General features: G+C 40.4%; 1 protein-coding gene across 1 annotated transcript; it reads right to left on the reverse strand.

The window, feature by feature from the left end:
* Positions 1 to 1,757: 1,757 nt before the first annotated feature.
* Positions 1,758 to 12,089, reverse strand: LOC135468637 (HHIP-like protein 1). The gene is made up of 9 exons (XM_064747001.1): positions 11,196 to 12,089; positions 10,789 to 10,874; positions 10,000 to 10,172; positions 8,802 to 8,945; positions 7,843 to 7,972; positions 7,280 to 7,422; positions 4,519 to 4,600; positions 3,877 to 4,007; positions 1,758 to 2,364 (listed from the first exon to the last, which is right to left on the reverse strand). Exons 1-9 carry the CDS (start codon positions 11,976 to 11,978, stop codon positions 2,285 to 2,287), a joined length of 1,752 nt encoding a protein of 583 aa, XP_064603071.1. The 5' UTR covers positions 11,979 to 12,089; the 3' UTR covers positions 1,758 to 2,284.
* Positions 12,090 to 15,160: the final 3,071 nt, after the last annotated feature.

Below are 15,160 nucleotides of genomic sequence, written 5' to 3' on the forward strand. Positions count from 1 at the left end.
ACGAATCTGACTTAAGGTGATCTAATTATGAAGCTGACAGACTAATCTAATTATGAAGCTAACCTAGGGTGAGATGATTCTGAAGGTGACTTAGGCTGAGCCAAACATGAAACCGACTTAGGCTGAACTGCTCCTGAAGACTGATATAATTCTGAATCCAGCTTAGGCTGAGCAAATTCTGAAGCTAACTAAATCTAAGTTACTCTCGAAGTCGACTTGGGCTAAATTAATTCTGAATCTGAGCTAATTCTGAAGCAGACTTAGGCTGCCCTAATTCTGAATCTGGGCTAATTCTGAAGCAGACTTAGGCTGCCCTAATTCTGAATCTGAACTAATTCTGAAGCAGACTTAGGCTGCCCTAATTCTGAATCTGAGCTAATTCTGAAGCAGACTTAGGCTGCCCTAATTCTGAATCTGAGCTAATTCTGAAGCAGACTTAGGCTGCCCTAATTCTGAACCTGAGCTAATTCTGAAGCAGACTTAGGCTGCCCTAATTCTGAAGCTGAGCTAATTCTGAAGCAGACTTAGGCTGCCCTAATTCTGAATCTGAGCTAATTCTGAAGCAGACTTAGGCTGCCCTAATTCTGAAGCTGAGCTAATTCTGAAGCAGACTTAGGCTGCCCTAATTCTGAATCTGAGCTAATTCTGAAGCAGACTTAGGCTGCCCTAATTCTGAAGCTGAACTAACAGCTTCAGATTTCTCTTCTCTCCCAGTTCATTGGGATGTAGCGGCAATAAGCCATCGACAACACTCGTATCAGGGGTTACGTCCCCTTTGATAGTTGATCTCTCACCAGTATGATGTATCTACGTCACACATGGGCATGTTCGTGAGTAATTTACCAAAAGTCGATGGATTACACAGGAACATATACTGCCTTATTACATGTACTAGGCAGATGAGATAGAAGGTTTGTTTATTTGTTTGATTGGTGTTTTACGCTGTACTCAAGAATATTTCACTTATACGACGGCGGCCAGCATTATGGTGGGAAGAAACCGGGCGGAGCCCGGGGGAAACCCACGAACACCCGCAGGTTGCTGACAGACTTTCCCACTTACGGCCGGACATAGTAGGTAACCATCACAATAATCATGTTGCTCATGTCATGTTAAAATTTAAAACAGTCTGAGCTAAATACTTTGCTATTAGGGTTTCATGATACTGCTTCTTCAATACATACGCACCGGCCACGATGGCTCAGTGGATAGAGCGTCTGCTTCTGGGGGGGTGGGGGGAGGGGGATACATCCAGAGTCAATCGTGGGTCTAACATCTTAAAAACAGGAAGTTGTAGCTTCCTCGCTTGGCGTTCAGCGTTAAAGGGATAGTGCAACGACTGGTTGACTCGTATAAGTATAGTGGCTCGGGTGGGGCGCCTTACTTGTCTTCGTCTCAGTGAAGCCGCTCTAGATAAAAGAGCGGTGGTAATCCGTCCTGCAACTAGGAGGCACATTACATGTACATGCACTCTAGGGACTCCGCAGTCGTCATATGACTGAAAAATTGTTAGGTCAGACGCTAACCCCAAGCACTTACTCACTCACTCACTCCCTCACTCAAAACATTATGGCAAAAACAAATTCCTTCCACTCAGAAGAGACATGCTACATATCTTTTTGAACAAAATATTCAGCATGAAACACCGTGGTGTTGCAGCTGTTTTTATATACATGCTTTCACAACAAAAATATGTGAACATAAAACGTAAAATACCCATATTAAAATATGGCGTTAATAATACACATTAAATGACACATATTTAAAATCCAAACTGTGTATTTCATCAGTTGTTCCTCTCACACATATTTAACCATCAGCGTAAATCCTAAGCTGGGAAGAAAGGAGAAGGCTAAAGATAGTTCTGCAAAGGCACTTCACCAATGATGCATGTCCATCCTCTTAGACCAGATGAGTGGTCTCCGCCAAGAAAATCCGCTTCAGAGGTCAATATGCACACATTTTAGGAGTACTCCTACATTGTATATAGTCCCGCATGGAGCGGCTCAACAAATCGGTTTAAGTGTCTTTGAAAGCACAGCGAACATGTACAGCATTATTGTGGTTATCTTCCATAAGTCTAACTTTACACAACAAGGTCTTCATATCGTGTGCTGTGCCACACTTTGGCTACTCTGTTAAGATGCAACACTAACCGCAGTGCTTTTGTTCGGACAATATTTCACTACTACTGTTGACCTCACAGACCATGAAATGGTATGTTTCCACATTCGTCATCAGGCACCTGCATCAGGTGCCTCATCACAGGAAACGCCAGAAGAAATCACAATAACATAGCGCATAAAAAGACACACGAAATCACGACTTTCCAAGCTTTTCTCAAACATGGCTTTCCACTGGTATCTGAAACATGAAAAGCATGCATTTAGTTTTTAGTAAATGATATAACTCAAGCTTCAACTGCACTCGATTTTACTCTTTTTGCAGACGACACCAGCTTATTTCTTTCTTCTAATAAAACCTCTCATGTGTTTGAAATTGTGTCTCAGGAACTGGTCAATGTGCAAAATAGATTATCATTAAAATGTGCAAATAGATTATCACTACACACATCCAAAACTAAATGCATGGTTTTTCTTCCTTCTAGACATCATGGCAGTAATACGCAGCTACTAGAGTTAAATAATGTTTTAATACAGCAGGTTTCAAAGAATTCAAATTCCTAGGGATTGTACTAAATGACAATCTGGACTGGACGCCTCATATCAATTACATATGTTCTAAAGTTTCTCGAAACATCGGTCTCATTAAACATATCTCATCAAGTGTTAATAAATCTACCCTTATGACACTATACAATTCCCTGATCTATCCCTACTTGTCTTATGCCAATGACCTTTGGGGAAATACATACCCCTCACATTTATCACCACTTTTTCTCCTCCAAAAGCTCATTGTCCAAATCATATCACACGCACCACGGCGTGCACATACAGCACCTCTCTTCAAACAGTTAAACATTCTAACATTCTCCCAAATAAACCGGTACTTAATGGCCTTGTGGGCATACAAATCTATCCATCAACCATTCCTACTTACTATTGCTTTCAGGGCCCACTCCACCTGTCTTAGGGATATTCACCAATATCCAACAAGGAGTCAATCATTAAACCTTGACCAGTGATTTTTTCGCACAAAGTTGCCTAGATATACGATTAAATGCATTACCCCTCGAGTGTGGAACAGTCTCCCAAATACATTAAAAACGCATCAGTCTATCTCAAGCGCATAGTAAAAGATTATCTCTTGGCATAATAGTACTGGGCAAGTAAGCAAGTGTGACAAATTTTTCATTTTATCTATATAGTATAACTCTTATGTGTACCTAAATATGACCAAACACCGACTATGTCGTGCTCTTTCTTTTTTTTAAAAATATATATCCCTCCAGGGATAAAACAAGCCTGAAATAGGCTTTATTCCCGCTGTAAATTAAGACGGTGTGTAACTATGTCCATAATTATTGTTTGGGTGGATAGAAGAAAGAAAGAATAAAAGAAGGAAAGAAAGAAAGCACACTACTTACTTATCACATATGAATACAAATATTAGGGCATTCTAAATATGTAATCATTCTTAAAACGCCACAAGGGTGGACAATATTACTCATTTTGCTCTAAGTGGAAAGGGTTTTCAAGATGCCATCTGTTGGCAAAGAGTATTTAGGTTACAATGACATGGAAATGATCCCTTAATCCCCAAGGGGAGAAAATGGGGATTCAAGATGATCGTCGTATTTCCCCAATATCATACCACAAAACCAGTGCAGAGAACGGTGTTAATTCTGCTCTCAAATACGACATGCAAAAGTATGACTGTTTCTTCATTATTGATGGTTTTTGTTTTCAAGCATACCTTTTTCATTCGGGGATTTCGTTAGTGTTTTCGCTGGTGCGCTAGGAATGATAACGGGTTCGTTCATTTGGAGATTGCTAACAGACATGCCTGTTCTTGCGTCTTGGTGGCACATCAGTGGATTGTTCCGTCTGAAAATAAACGTAAAATTTGTAAATGACTAAGTTCTGCGTATGGTAAATCAATCTTACCTGAAAAGGAATAGAATCTTCCACTTTACTGAAGACCAAGGTACCATTCCAAGAAAAACCGTATCAAAAATTGGAAAAATGATTTTTCCGTCCAGAAAAATGTTACTTGTCCCAGAAATGAAATGTTCTTAACCAAGGCGTCAAACACATATCGATAATTAAATCAATCTACCATTATACCTGCACTTTGCAAGGTGGGTTTTAAATAAATTCCGTGCCCAGACGCGTTGAAAGTGTCTTCGGAATTGAACGGAAATGCCCCATCATCATCTTTAATTCCAAGACATTTTTGATAAGGTGACAGCATATAACAAAACACAGCACAGAGAGCAAAATCAAAACAGAGGCGACAGCGACGACACTGATTCGCAAAGATATGTATACATCGAGATGATAATCAGAGTTTTCTTATTCTCAAAACAATAGAGCATGACCTATAAAAAAATTATACCTGCGGGGATCGACTATTTTGTAGATAGTTCCGTCGGCTAGGTATGATCGAGATGATGCTGAAGCCAGCATGTAGACCTCCCCTGAAAATACAATGTAACGCATAGCTAAGCCAGTCAACGTACAAGTATAAAACTCGGTTCCATATATTTGTGTTGCCCATATTCTTCATAGCACGACATAGTGGATGAGAGAGTCAAATTAAGACAAATTAATACATCTTTACAGAATTTTGCCCCTTTGTGTTTCGTAAAATGAATGTGGGCTAAACAGGTAACGTCTGGCCGCTGACATGAATAACATCTCCATTAACAGAATTTATGAGACTATAACAACAACGTTTATAGACAATCAGCATTCACCTGAGCTGTTTATATCCACGTTAACATCTACAGCAGGCCTCGTGGCTTTTATTGTTTAGCTGACTTTGTTCACCACAGCTGTCCTTTTATTAAATTTAGTTATATGATTGGTGATTTCCGCCGTACTCAAGAATATTTGACATATACAACGGCGGCCAGTATTATGGTGGGAGGAAACCGGGCAGAGCCCGGAAGAAATCCATGGCACGACCATCCGCAGGTTGCTGGCAGACCATCCCACGTAGGGCCGGAATAATTTATGATCATTTTAACATTATAAATAGTACAGGTAAGACTCTGGGACCGTTTTCACAAAGCGGCGTACAGCATTTATTGATCGTACATTTGTACGATACTAGGGTTTGGTCCGTCACTATGAACGTACCATATTACTATATGTGCGATATGGTATAAGTACGACATCTTTGTGAAAGTGGCCCTGATATTTACTGCAAGTCAATAATATGAGCTCTATTCTTTGTAAATAAAAAGCATTTGATGTAAATAGTAAATATATGTAATTTTCTCGCGGTAATATGTTGGAAATGGTAACTACCTTTACGAACTCACAGTTTATATGATCACCAATCGACATACATGCGACTCACAGTGATGTACTGGAAATGGTAACTATCCTTACGGACTCACCCTTTATATCTTCCAACAAAAGATATACATGTGACTGGAAATGATGTACTGGAAATGGTAACTATCCTTACGGACTCACCCTTTATGTCTTTACAAAACGACATACATGCGACCCACAGCGAAGTACTGGAAATGGTATCTATCTTTACGGACTCACCCTTTATGTCTTCACCAAACGACATACATGCGATCCACAGCGATGTACTGGAAATGGTATCTATCTTTACGGACTCACCCTTTATGTCTTCACCAAACGACATACATGCGACCCACAGCGATGTACTGGAAATGGTATCTATCTTTACGGACTCACCCTTTATGTCTTCACCAAACGACATACATGCTACCCACAGTGATGTACTGGAAATAGTAACTATCCTTACGAACTCACCCTTTATGTCTTCACCAAACGACATACATGCGACTCACAGCGATGTACTGGAAATGGTAACTATCTTAGCGGGCAAAAGACCAGCCTCGTCTGTGCACGTGTTACTATTCAAAATCAGTAATAAAATTCCTAAAATTTGCACAGCAGTTCTCATTGTAACTTTTTCAAATTTTATGATCATTCTAACATTATAAATAGTACAAGTAAGACTCCGCGGACACTTACACAAAGCGGCGTACGACATTTATTTATCGTACATTTGTCGTACGACACCCGTATTTTGTTCGTCACTATTAACTATTAACATATTTACTATATGTGCGATATCGTACAAGTACGACATCTTTGTGAAAGTGGCCCTGATATTTACTGCTGGGCAATAATTTGATCTATATTCTTTATAAATAAAAAGCATTTACTGTAATTAGCGAATATGTAATTTTGCCAAAAAAATCTCCGGTATAGCCACTTTATTAGACTTCAAAGGACATAGCCTGTGGTTTGAAGAGGGATTGGAATTTGTCTTGACCCACTCACCTCTCCTATCCTCAGCAAACGACATAACCCACTGAGAATGCTGGAAATGAAGCCCGTTGTTGCAATACTCTGGGCCACACATGTCGATTTGTCTTACACTCACCTCTCCTATCCTCAGCAAACGACATAATCCAATGAGAATGCTGGAAATGAAGCCCGTTGTTACAATATTCTGGGCCACACATGTCGATTTGTCTTACACTCCCCTCTCCTATCCTCAGCAAACGACATAATCCACTGAGAATGCTGGAAATGAAGCCCGTTGTTACAATACTCTGGGCCACACATGTCGATTTGTCTTGCACTCACCTCTCCTATCCTCAGCAAACGACATAATCCAATGAGAATGCTGGGAATGAAGCCCGTTGTTACAATACTCTGGGCCACACATATCGATTTGTCTTACACTCACCTCTCCCATCCTCAGCAAACGACATAATCCAATGAGAATGCTGGGAATGAAGCCCGTTGTTACAATACTCTGGGCCACACATGTCGATTTGTCTTACACTCACCTCTCCTATCCTCAGCAAACGACGCAATCCAATGAGAATGCTGGGAATGAAGCCCGCTGTTATAATACTCTGGGCCACACATGTCGATTTGTCTTACACTCCCCTCTCCTATCCTCAGCAAACGACATAATCCAATGAGAATGCTGGGAATGAAGCCCGTTGTTACAATACTCTGGGCCACACATGTCGATTTGTCTTACACTCACCTCTCCTATCCTCAGCAAACGACATAATCCAATGAGAATGCTGGAAATGAAGCCCGTTGTTACAATACTCTGGGCCACACATGTCGATTTGTCTTACACTCACCTCTCCTATCCTCAGCAAACGACAAAATCCAATGAGAATATTGGGAATGAAGCCCGTTGTTACAATACTCTGGGCCACACATGTCGATTTGTCGGTTCTCCCACTCCCCCGTCCCTGTGTTCTCAACAAGGCGAAATACTTTCCTGTTAATTCGAATGCACTGATTCAAGAAAACTTTATAATATATAGCGATTAAAACAACAAATACTATTTTCAAAAGTTTGATACGCCTTCTAAATTCGCATGAAACGACAAAAGGGTACGTTATGTTAATGGCATATGATGTAAAATATTTAATGTACGATGTTTAACTATTCACTTTAATATTGCTCCCTTTTTAAGTTGAGATCTGAACTTTTAAAATATAATTGACTTAAAAAATCACGTTTAGTTGATTTAGTCAAAATGATACACATATATATACACACTGACCCTTGGAAAACATATTTCCAAGGTTTAAGGTTTAACCGGTAAAGCTATACCCGAAGCTACATTTCCATACATTTTGCGATATACCCACCAAATAATACCCTTCGTTCATCACCATTAAGTCTAGAACTTACCCTAAGAAGTAATCCCCATAGATATAAAACCCATTAAGGTTGGGGCTGTCACATCCACGATAGAAATGCCCTCCGGTCACGGACTTTCCAACACTGTGAGGGTAGGTATGTATAGGTAACTCTTCTGGGCCTGCCAATAGACACATATATCATTATACTCCCAGGTACCATACAAAGACTCCAGTGTTGTCTAAACAAACAAAGCCTCTGTCACTTGGTACAGGCCAGATTAAATATCATAACAACAGAGATGGTAAAACAGGAAAATTCTAAAGCTTTATAGATTAGGATGAAGTTAGGATTATGCCACATATACAATGGAGCTTCCTTCAATATACCTAACAGTAATCTGGAATGCTTCAAAATTTCGCGAAAATTAACCCCTCTGTTGTGTAACATTGTGAAAGTTTTCTTTGCGAAAATAAGTCATTCCGTACTTAACATAAATATTTACAATTATCCAATGCGATCATGTATGGAAAATGACCATGGCATACGTTGACGTTACGAAATCCAAGGGGAACGAGCCACATCATTTCGGGGAAATTATAAACTGTACATATTTTGCGATTATTTCTGACTAAATATAAGCCACAAATTGCATAATGGTATACAAGATAACAGAAGAAAGCAAACACAATCATCACCACGTATTTACTGTGACAACTTTTGGTTGGACACCAACTGAGTTCACTTTTAATTAGTCCTTAACAATATGTGTATGATAGTTCTGACTTGATACAGAGTCATCTCTCCTGTACTGCTACACCTCAGTCAGAACTATAAACCTGTCATGTCGTGTAGGACTTATATACTTAATGCTATCCACAATGTATACTTTGTGAAGACAAGGATCATGTATGACATTAAGTAAAAGAGCCTGAACCAAAATAGAAAACGAGGGTGGAACATACGAGGTCGCATAGGCTACCTGGTCCTTGTTAGCGTAAGTCACTCACCTATATTACCACACATATCATCGTCATAACAGGCATACCCTTCCCGCGCTCTCCAGCCGTAGTTCGCACCTTTCTTCAGTATGTGTATTTCTTCGAACGCTGATTGGCCGACGTCACCACAAACGATACGCCCCCTTCCGTGGCCTGTCATTAAAAGATGTGCAATTTTTGCTGACCTCGAGTGAACATAGCTCGTCATTTGCCATGTCATATCGTTTTATTTATTTATTTATTTATCTATTTTTTGGTTTGTTTGTTTACGTCACAAAACACAACGACCTATTGAAGCACCAGTGACAGTTACGAGTGACAGGATCACCCCTTAACAGTGACAGGATCACCCCTTAACAGTGATAGGATCTTTCTTTACCAATGACAGAATCTCTCCATGTAAGTCACAGAAACTCCCCTTAACAGTGACAAGAATCTCCCCTTACCAGTGACAGAATCTCCTCTTACGAGTGAGAGGTTCTTCAACAATTTAAATATGAGAGCCTTCCCCTTACCAATGACAGATTTTTCCTTTACCGATGACACAATATCTACTTACCAATGACAGTATCTCTTTTACCAGTGACTGAATCCCCCATTAAAAGTGACAGTTTTTCCTTACCAGTGACAGTCTTCCATTACCAGTGACAGTCATCCATTACCATTGACAGTCTTCCATTACCAGTGACAGTCTTCCATTACCAGTGACAGTCTTCCATTACCGGTGACTGAATCTCCAATTACCGTTGACAAAAACTTCCCTTAATTCCCCTTAACATCTTCTTTTATAATTCACAGCTTCTTCCTTTTTAGGCCACAGAATCTTCCCTAATAGTGACAGAATCTCCACTCACCAGTGGCAAGTTTTCCATTACCAATCAAGGGCTCTTCCCTTGCCGATGACAGGATCCCTCTTATCAATGAACGAATATCCAACTACAGCCCATACTGCGCATTTCTGAATTAATTTGAATTCCCTTTATCCATGACAGTAACCCCTTAGCTGTGACCCACGGTCTCCCGTACCCTTACAGAATCCCCATTTAACCGTGACAAGATCCCCCTTTCGCGTGATAGGTTCTTTCCTTGTGTGTGACAGGATATCCTCGTACGCGTGACGGGACCCTCCCCCTCCCTTGATGAGTGACAGGATCTCCACTTACCCGAGGCAGGACTACCCCTTACCAATAACAGGGTCTCCCCTTACCCGTGACAGGATCCCCCCTGTCCTTCCCGCATCTCCAGATATTCCGGACACCGTACGCGTATATCTCCGGCCTTGCCTCCGGATTTCCTAAGAACGGATTGTCCGGTGGGATGCCATACGGCTGTTCCAAGGAATCGACGTCAATCCGGAGAACTTTACCCAGTAAGGTTGTCCTGTAAACAAAAATTGATTATTCTCAAAGGCAGTAAACATTGGATCGTTTTGGATCATTAACTTCAAGTCAAGTGAATGTGATTTTTATGACTCATTGGGGAATGCACCTTGATATTACTTAACTGAATGTCTGATTAATAGGGACCTTCCGGCTCTGATATTAATTTAAGTACAGGTATGAATTATGAAAAGAATTTATGTAAATCTCTTCTTTTAACTTATTACGTGTACCATTTGAAATGCACAACTTAAAATGTGAACAAGCTTGAATGGAGGTTCACCTGTTGCCTGCTGAAGGCGGTTGTTTTAGTCTGGTACTCCCATTTATTTTCCCTTTATAAACCGGACAATTCTTAACAATTAAACAAATTTTAAAACAAGAAAATTTGGCCAGGCAATAAATTAGTGAACGTCTCAGAGAGCAAATACTGGCTTGTGAACATTACAGCAGGGATATAGGCCGCAGTATGGACAAAATCATCACTTGGATCAATCACCCGGGTCAAGGTCAAGGCCCCATATCATCTCCTCACGATGGTACGAAGCAATGAAACGATGGTACAGTAATGTTCAACGATTTCTATAGTAGCATGATAATAATTATTAGCACCTTACAAATTTTGTGAATTATTCTCCGGATCTCCAGCGGCACCCCCATCGCCCACAAACAAGTACAGGTAACCGTCGTCCCCGAATAAAATCTGAAACATAACAAATACTGGTAATCGTCTTCTCAAAATAATTTATGAAACACAACAAATACAGATAACCGTCGTTCCCGAACATCTGAAACATAATAAGTACTGGTAACTGTCGTCCTAAAATAATATCAGAAATATGTCAAACATAAACCCAAGCCCACCATATCTCTTAGCTACGTAAGTTCATTATATATTTACATGATTAATTCTCAGATTGCATTTTTTATAAATGTGTGAAAACAGAGTGACTTTAAAAAAAACTGGCCCATGTGTTTCAAAGCAGAAATTTGATAAATTACGTGTGGAATAAATCTAACTTACCTCGCCGCCATTGTGATTATCATATGGCTGGGGAATTTCCAACATAATTCGCTCGGACTGCATATCCGCTACATTGGGATTCCACTGAGATTCTCTGAATTCACTTATACGCACTGTTCCTCCATTAACACCTGTAAAATAATACAAGAAAGAGCGTTTGTTGTATCTGTACTGTGGATGGAACGCTATGCCCAACATTCCCCGTTCGTCACCCCGCGCTCTACCGACCTCTACCACCGACGAGATGTTCAGGAACGGATTGGGCAGCCAAGATTTATCCTCGTAGTAAATGTAAATCACACCGTATTGTTCGCCAACGAAGAACCGCCTGCTGCCATCTTCCGGGTATCTCATGAAAACTGGGTTACGGAGGTTAGAGGCGAAATCCTCTACACAGAGACAACCTTCAGAGTTTACGGTGGACATCTGGATGTTACCGTTCAGTATGGGGTTAGTTAACAAGTCTGGGTAGCAATAGTCCACATCCGTCAGGGCAACCGCCGAACAAAACGCATCTTCCGATGACAGGTTCTCTATGAGAGAAGATGGGCTGTTTGTAAATAGAATAAACAGGTACAAGGCTTCGTGACATTGCCGAAACACTGTCCTGCAATAGTTCTCGCAAAGTCCAGGAAAAGGCCGGCTGCGTCCGGTAGCCTCGGCATCGTATATATGAGCAGCATAGGGTGAACAAGGTTGACATATAAGATGGTGGATATATGCACTACAGTGCCAAAGGTTCCGACTGATCAGGTGCCCGGATATTCGCATGTACAGATTCATAAGCGATGCGTCCTCGACAGAAGTGCAACAGCCGAATTCCCCATACTGTGGGCAAAACTGGACGTGTTCTTTAGCGTCAAACGGAGGTTTGAAGTCTAGACACTGAGGATGGCTGCAAACGGAGCAAACTCCCAAGAGGAAGGCCAACGCTGCCAAGAAAAGGTGGCTTGCCCTCATTGTCCGTTAGTTATTAGATATTCACGGATTTTGATTCAGAAGTAATGGTCTAGTTCACACAAGCACATGCTTACTCGTTTGAATACTAACGGGGTCCTGAGCGCGAGGAAACTTGATGAAGCTTGGAGGGTTAGAGGTTATAGTTGTAACTTTCCTCGGGAATGTCTTTATCTTAGTAGAACTAAACACGCTGGTCCGATAACTTTTGACAGCAGAGAACTGTCTGGCGCCTGTGTTTTTCTGGACCACTGACCTAAGATTTCGCAGACAGGTCATAAAACCACTTGCCCAAGGAAAGTAACGTTTACCTTGTGTCCACAAGAGTATGAGGCTGTATACGCAACGAATCTGCTTTACACGGTTGAATTATAGTCCAAATAAGTAAAATGATCGCCTGTATGACTCGTTGAGCAAAACTAGGTCCGTATGTTACATAGTTAATTGGGATCACTGGGTACTGTTTACACGGAGGTTGTTGCTCACTTCACGCTGAGGAGCACTTAAGATAGCTTGTTGATAAGTGAGGAACGGGAGTCATCTCACCATTTCCAGCACAGAACTGTTAGAAGTTTGCATGACTGTGCAGAATCTAAGCGTTTACGCAGCTTCCACATTAAGTGGACTGTTGCATAAAGCTTTCAGCTTATCTATAAGAGTTAGACCCGCGTTGAGCTCTTGTAAACCTTAGTGAAATATCTCTCCCCTTCTAAGTATACGCTATAATCTCACTCTCATTCCCCAACCCCCTCCACCCCCCTCCCCCCACTCCCACCCCCAACATCCCACCCATCGAACACTCTAGGGCTGTAGGTTTACAGCATATTGCAGGCCCAGTACTCCCCAGGGGCTGCTAATAGAGGCTACTATTGACACTAAGAACTATTACAAGCATTCATGTGAGGTGTTATATTTTTAGTGCTCTTGTACTGTTCACTATTTACACATTATAGCCTTGTTATATATTGCTTTAGGAGCTGATATTAATGGTTTCTTTGAGATGTGATTCAGTGACCGGGAATGGTCCATTTTTGGTTGAGGAACAGTACATGAATATCCACAGAAACACAATAATTTGTAAATTTTATGGGCTGACTTCAACATTACATTGTCATCTATGTCTCCTGTCAGGATTAAAATCTCACTGTAACAACAAGTGTTTTAGCAACCTCTCCGATTTTAGTGATATTAAGTACACGTATATATCCCGGCTATAGATCCAACGCATTTTTATTTGCTGGCCAAGGCATTAACCTACATTTATATTTTATGCAGTGCCCGGTATGGTGCTTGGCTAATTACTTTACACATACTGGTCGAAAGTACTCACAGTTTTTTTTTCTGTATAACTGGGCGGTGTGTCCAAAGAATCAGTTTTTGGTCCATTACTTTATCATTACTTTATCACATAATTATAATTACATGTATTTCTGATGGCATAGAATGTGATTTGTAATATATGAGGTGAGGACAAATCTCTTTCTACTCAAATTAATGAAAGAAGAAAACGAACGGCAGAATAAGTCGTTACTTGCATCGCCTATATATTATGATCAAGCAGTGGTGAATTACTGTTTAAGGACCATAAATTTGTTTGCAGGATCATTTTTCACTTCTACGACGACGGTCAGGTTTAAGAGAGAAATGCAGGAGTAAATCTTCGGCCTTTTTGTCAAGTTACCTACATTAACATACAACTGACGAACTGTCACAAACAATGACAAGCCATGCCAAGATAAGGAATGATTATATATCTAGTTTAGGCATAACTGAAACGCCATGCACTTGACGGTGACGTTTAAACCCTATAAGGGGGAGGTCAGGCTCGGGGGAAACCTCACGACCATCCGCAGGTTTCAAATTTATTAACAGAGCGTGGATGCCTTTAATTGGAGACATATAATATAAGTACTGGTTTGTTGAAGTTTGGTTATACTGGCAGCGTTAATAAAAAAAAATGCAACGCTTTTAAACAGCGTGTAGAATACATTATGTATGACAACTTGATACCTTCGATATTTGACTGTGGGAATTTGTGTAGTTAATCAGAGTAAAGTAATAAATGGAGTATACAATTGTATTCTCGTCAACTAAGGGTCGAAACAGGTCGTCATGGTAGATCTCCAGAGAAATATGACGCTTTGTCAGCTTTGTAATTTGAACGAGTATCACTATTTGTCACTCCACAAAGATTATATCAAGCCTTATTCTGGTAAAAAAAAACGGCATTTTAAAATGTATTCAGCTCTTTGCAGTCCACAAAAAAGTGTTTTACGATGTATTACGCCACACAAGACTATTATTTCCGTACTTTAGATTTTTTTATTTTTTTGTTTGCTTATAGAAAACCTAAACTACCCTCTACTGATATATTATACTGACCATTATATATGTGTCTGCATGAATTTATGAATGTGACGAGGAGTGAATGAGCTCAAATCTAATACACTTGAACATACTGTTTTAAAGTAAGTGATCAGCTAACTTAATTTATTTACGAAATAACACATTTAAGACATCAAAACCCTATATAAGCACTGTCTGTTGACCGCCTATTGTCACTAATACTACACGAAAAGTCGAACAGGGAAAATCTCACCGAGGATGACTATTAAAATACATGCCTTCATGAATAAAGATGTACAGGCCAGATTTACACGTAAAAGCCTGCCTACAGGCTTTCCAGTAATTAACGTACGATACCATTATGGGCTTTCGTGGTAGGCCTACCAGTATGCAGATGAACTATTCATTAAATGGACAAGAAAACCAGGGGCCACTCTCATAAAGCGTCCTACGACATTTTTCTTATTGTACATTTGTTGTACGATTTTTTGTTTGTCGCTATTAACATGCAATTGTCCTTTAGACGACAGATTCGCTCTGGGTAGCGTATTCAACCAATCACAGTCTTTAATTTGCAAGTACTTATTCCTGTAGGAAAGATCTTCACATGAAGACTTGCTGGGCGGGGCCAAGCAAACCGTCACATATGCTGATTGACAAGT

This window comes from Liolophura sinensis, chromosome 6 (assembly GCF_032854445.1).
Source record: "Liolophura sinensis isolate JHLJ2023 chromosome 6, CUHK_Ljap_v2, whole genome shotgun sequence".
Lineage (NCBI taxonomy): Eukaryota > Metazoa > Mollusca > Polyplacophora > Chitonida > Chitonidae > Liolophura > Liolophura sinensis.

Coding starts and splice junctions, on each gene's coding strand:
- LOC135468637 (XM_064747001.1), bottom strand. CDS start 11,978: ATGAATCTGTACATGCGAATATCCGGGCACCTGATCAGTCGGAACCTT. Junction 7,973..8,801: donor TGATATGTGTGGTAATATAG/GTGAGTGACTTA, acceptor GTCTATTGGCAG/GCCCAGAAGAGTTACCTATA. Junction 4,601..7,279: donor GTTTGCTGAGGATAGGAGAG/GTGAGTGTAAGA, acceptor TTGTATTTTCAG/GGGAGGTCTACATGCTGGCT.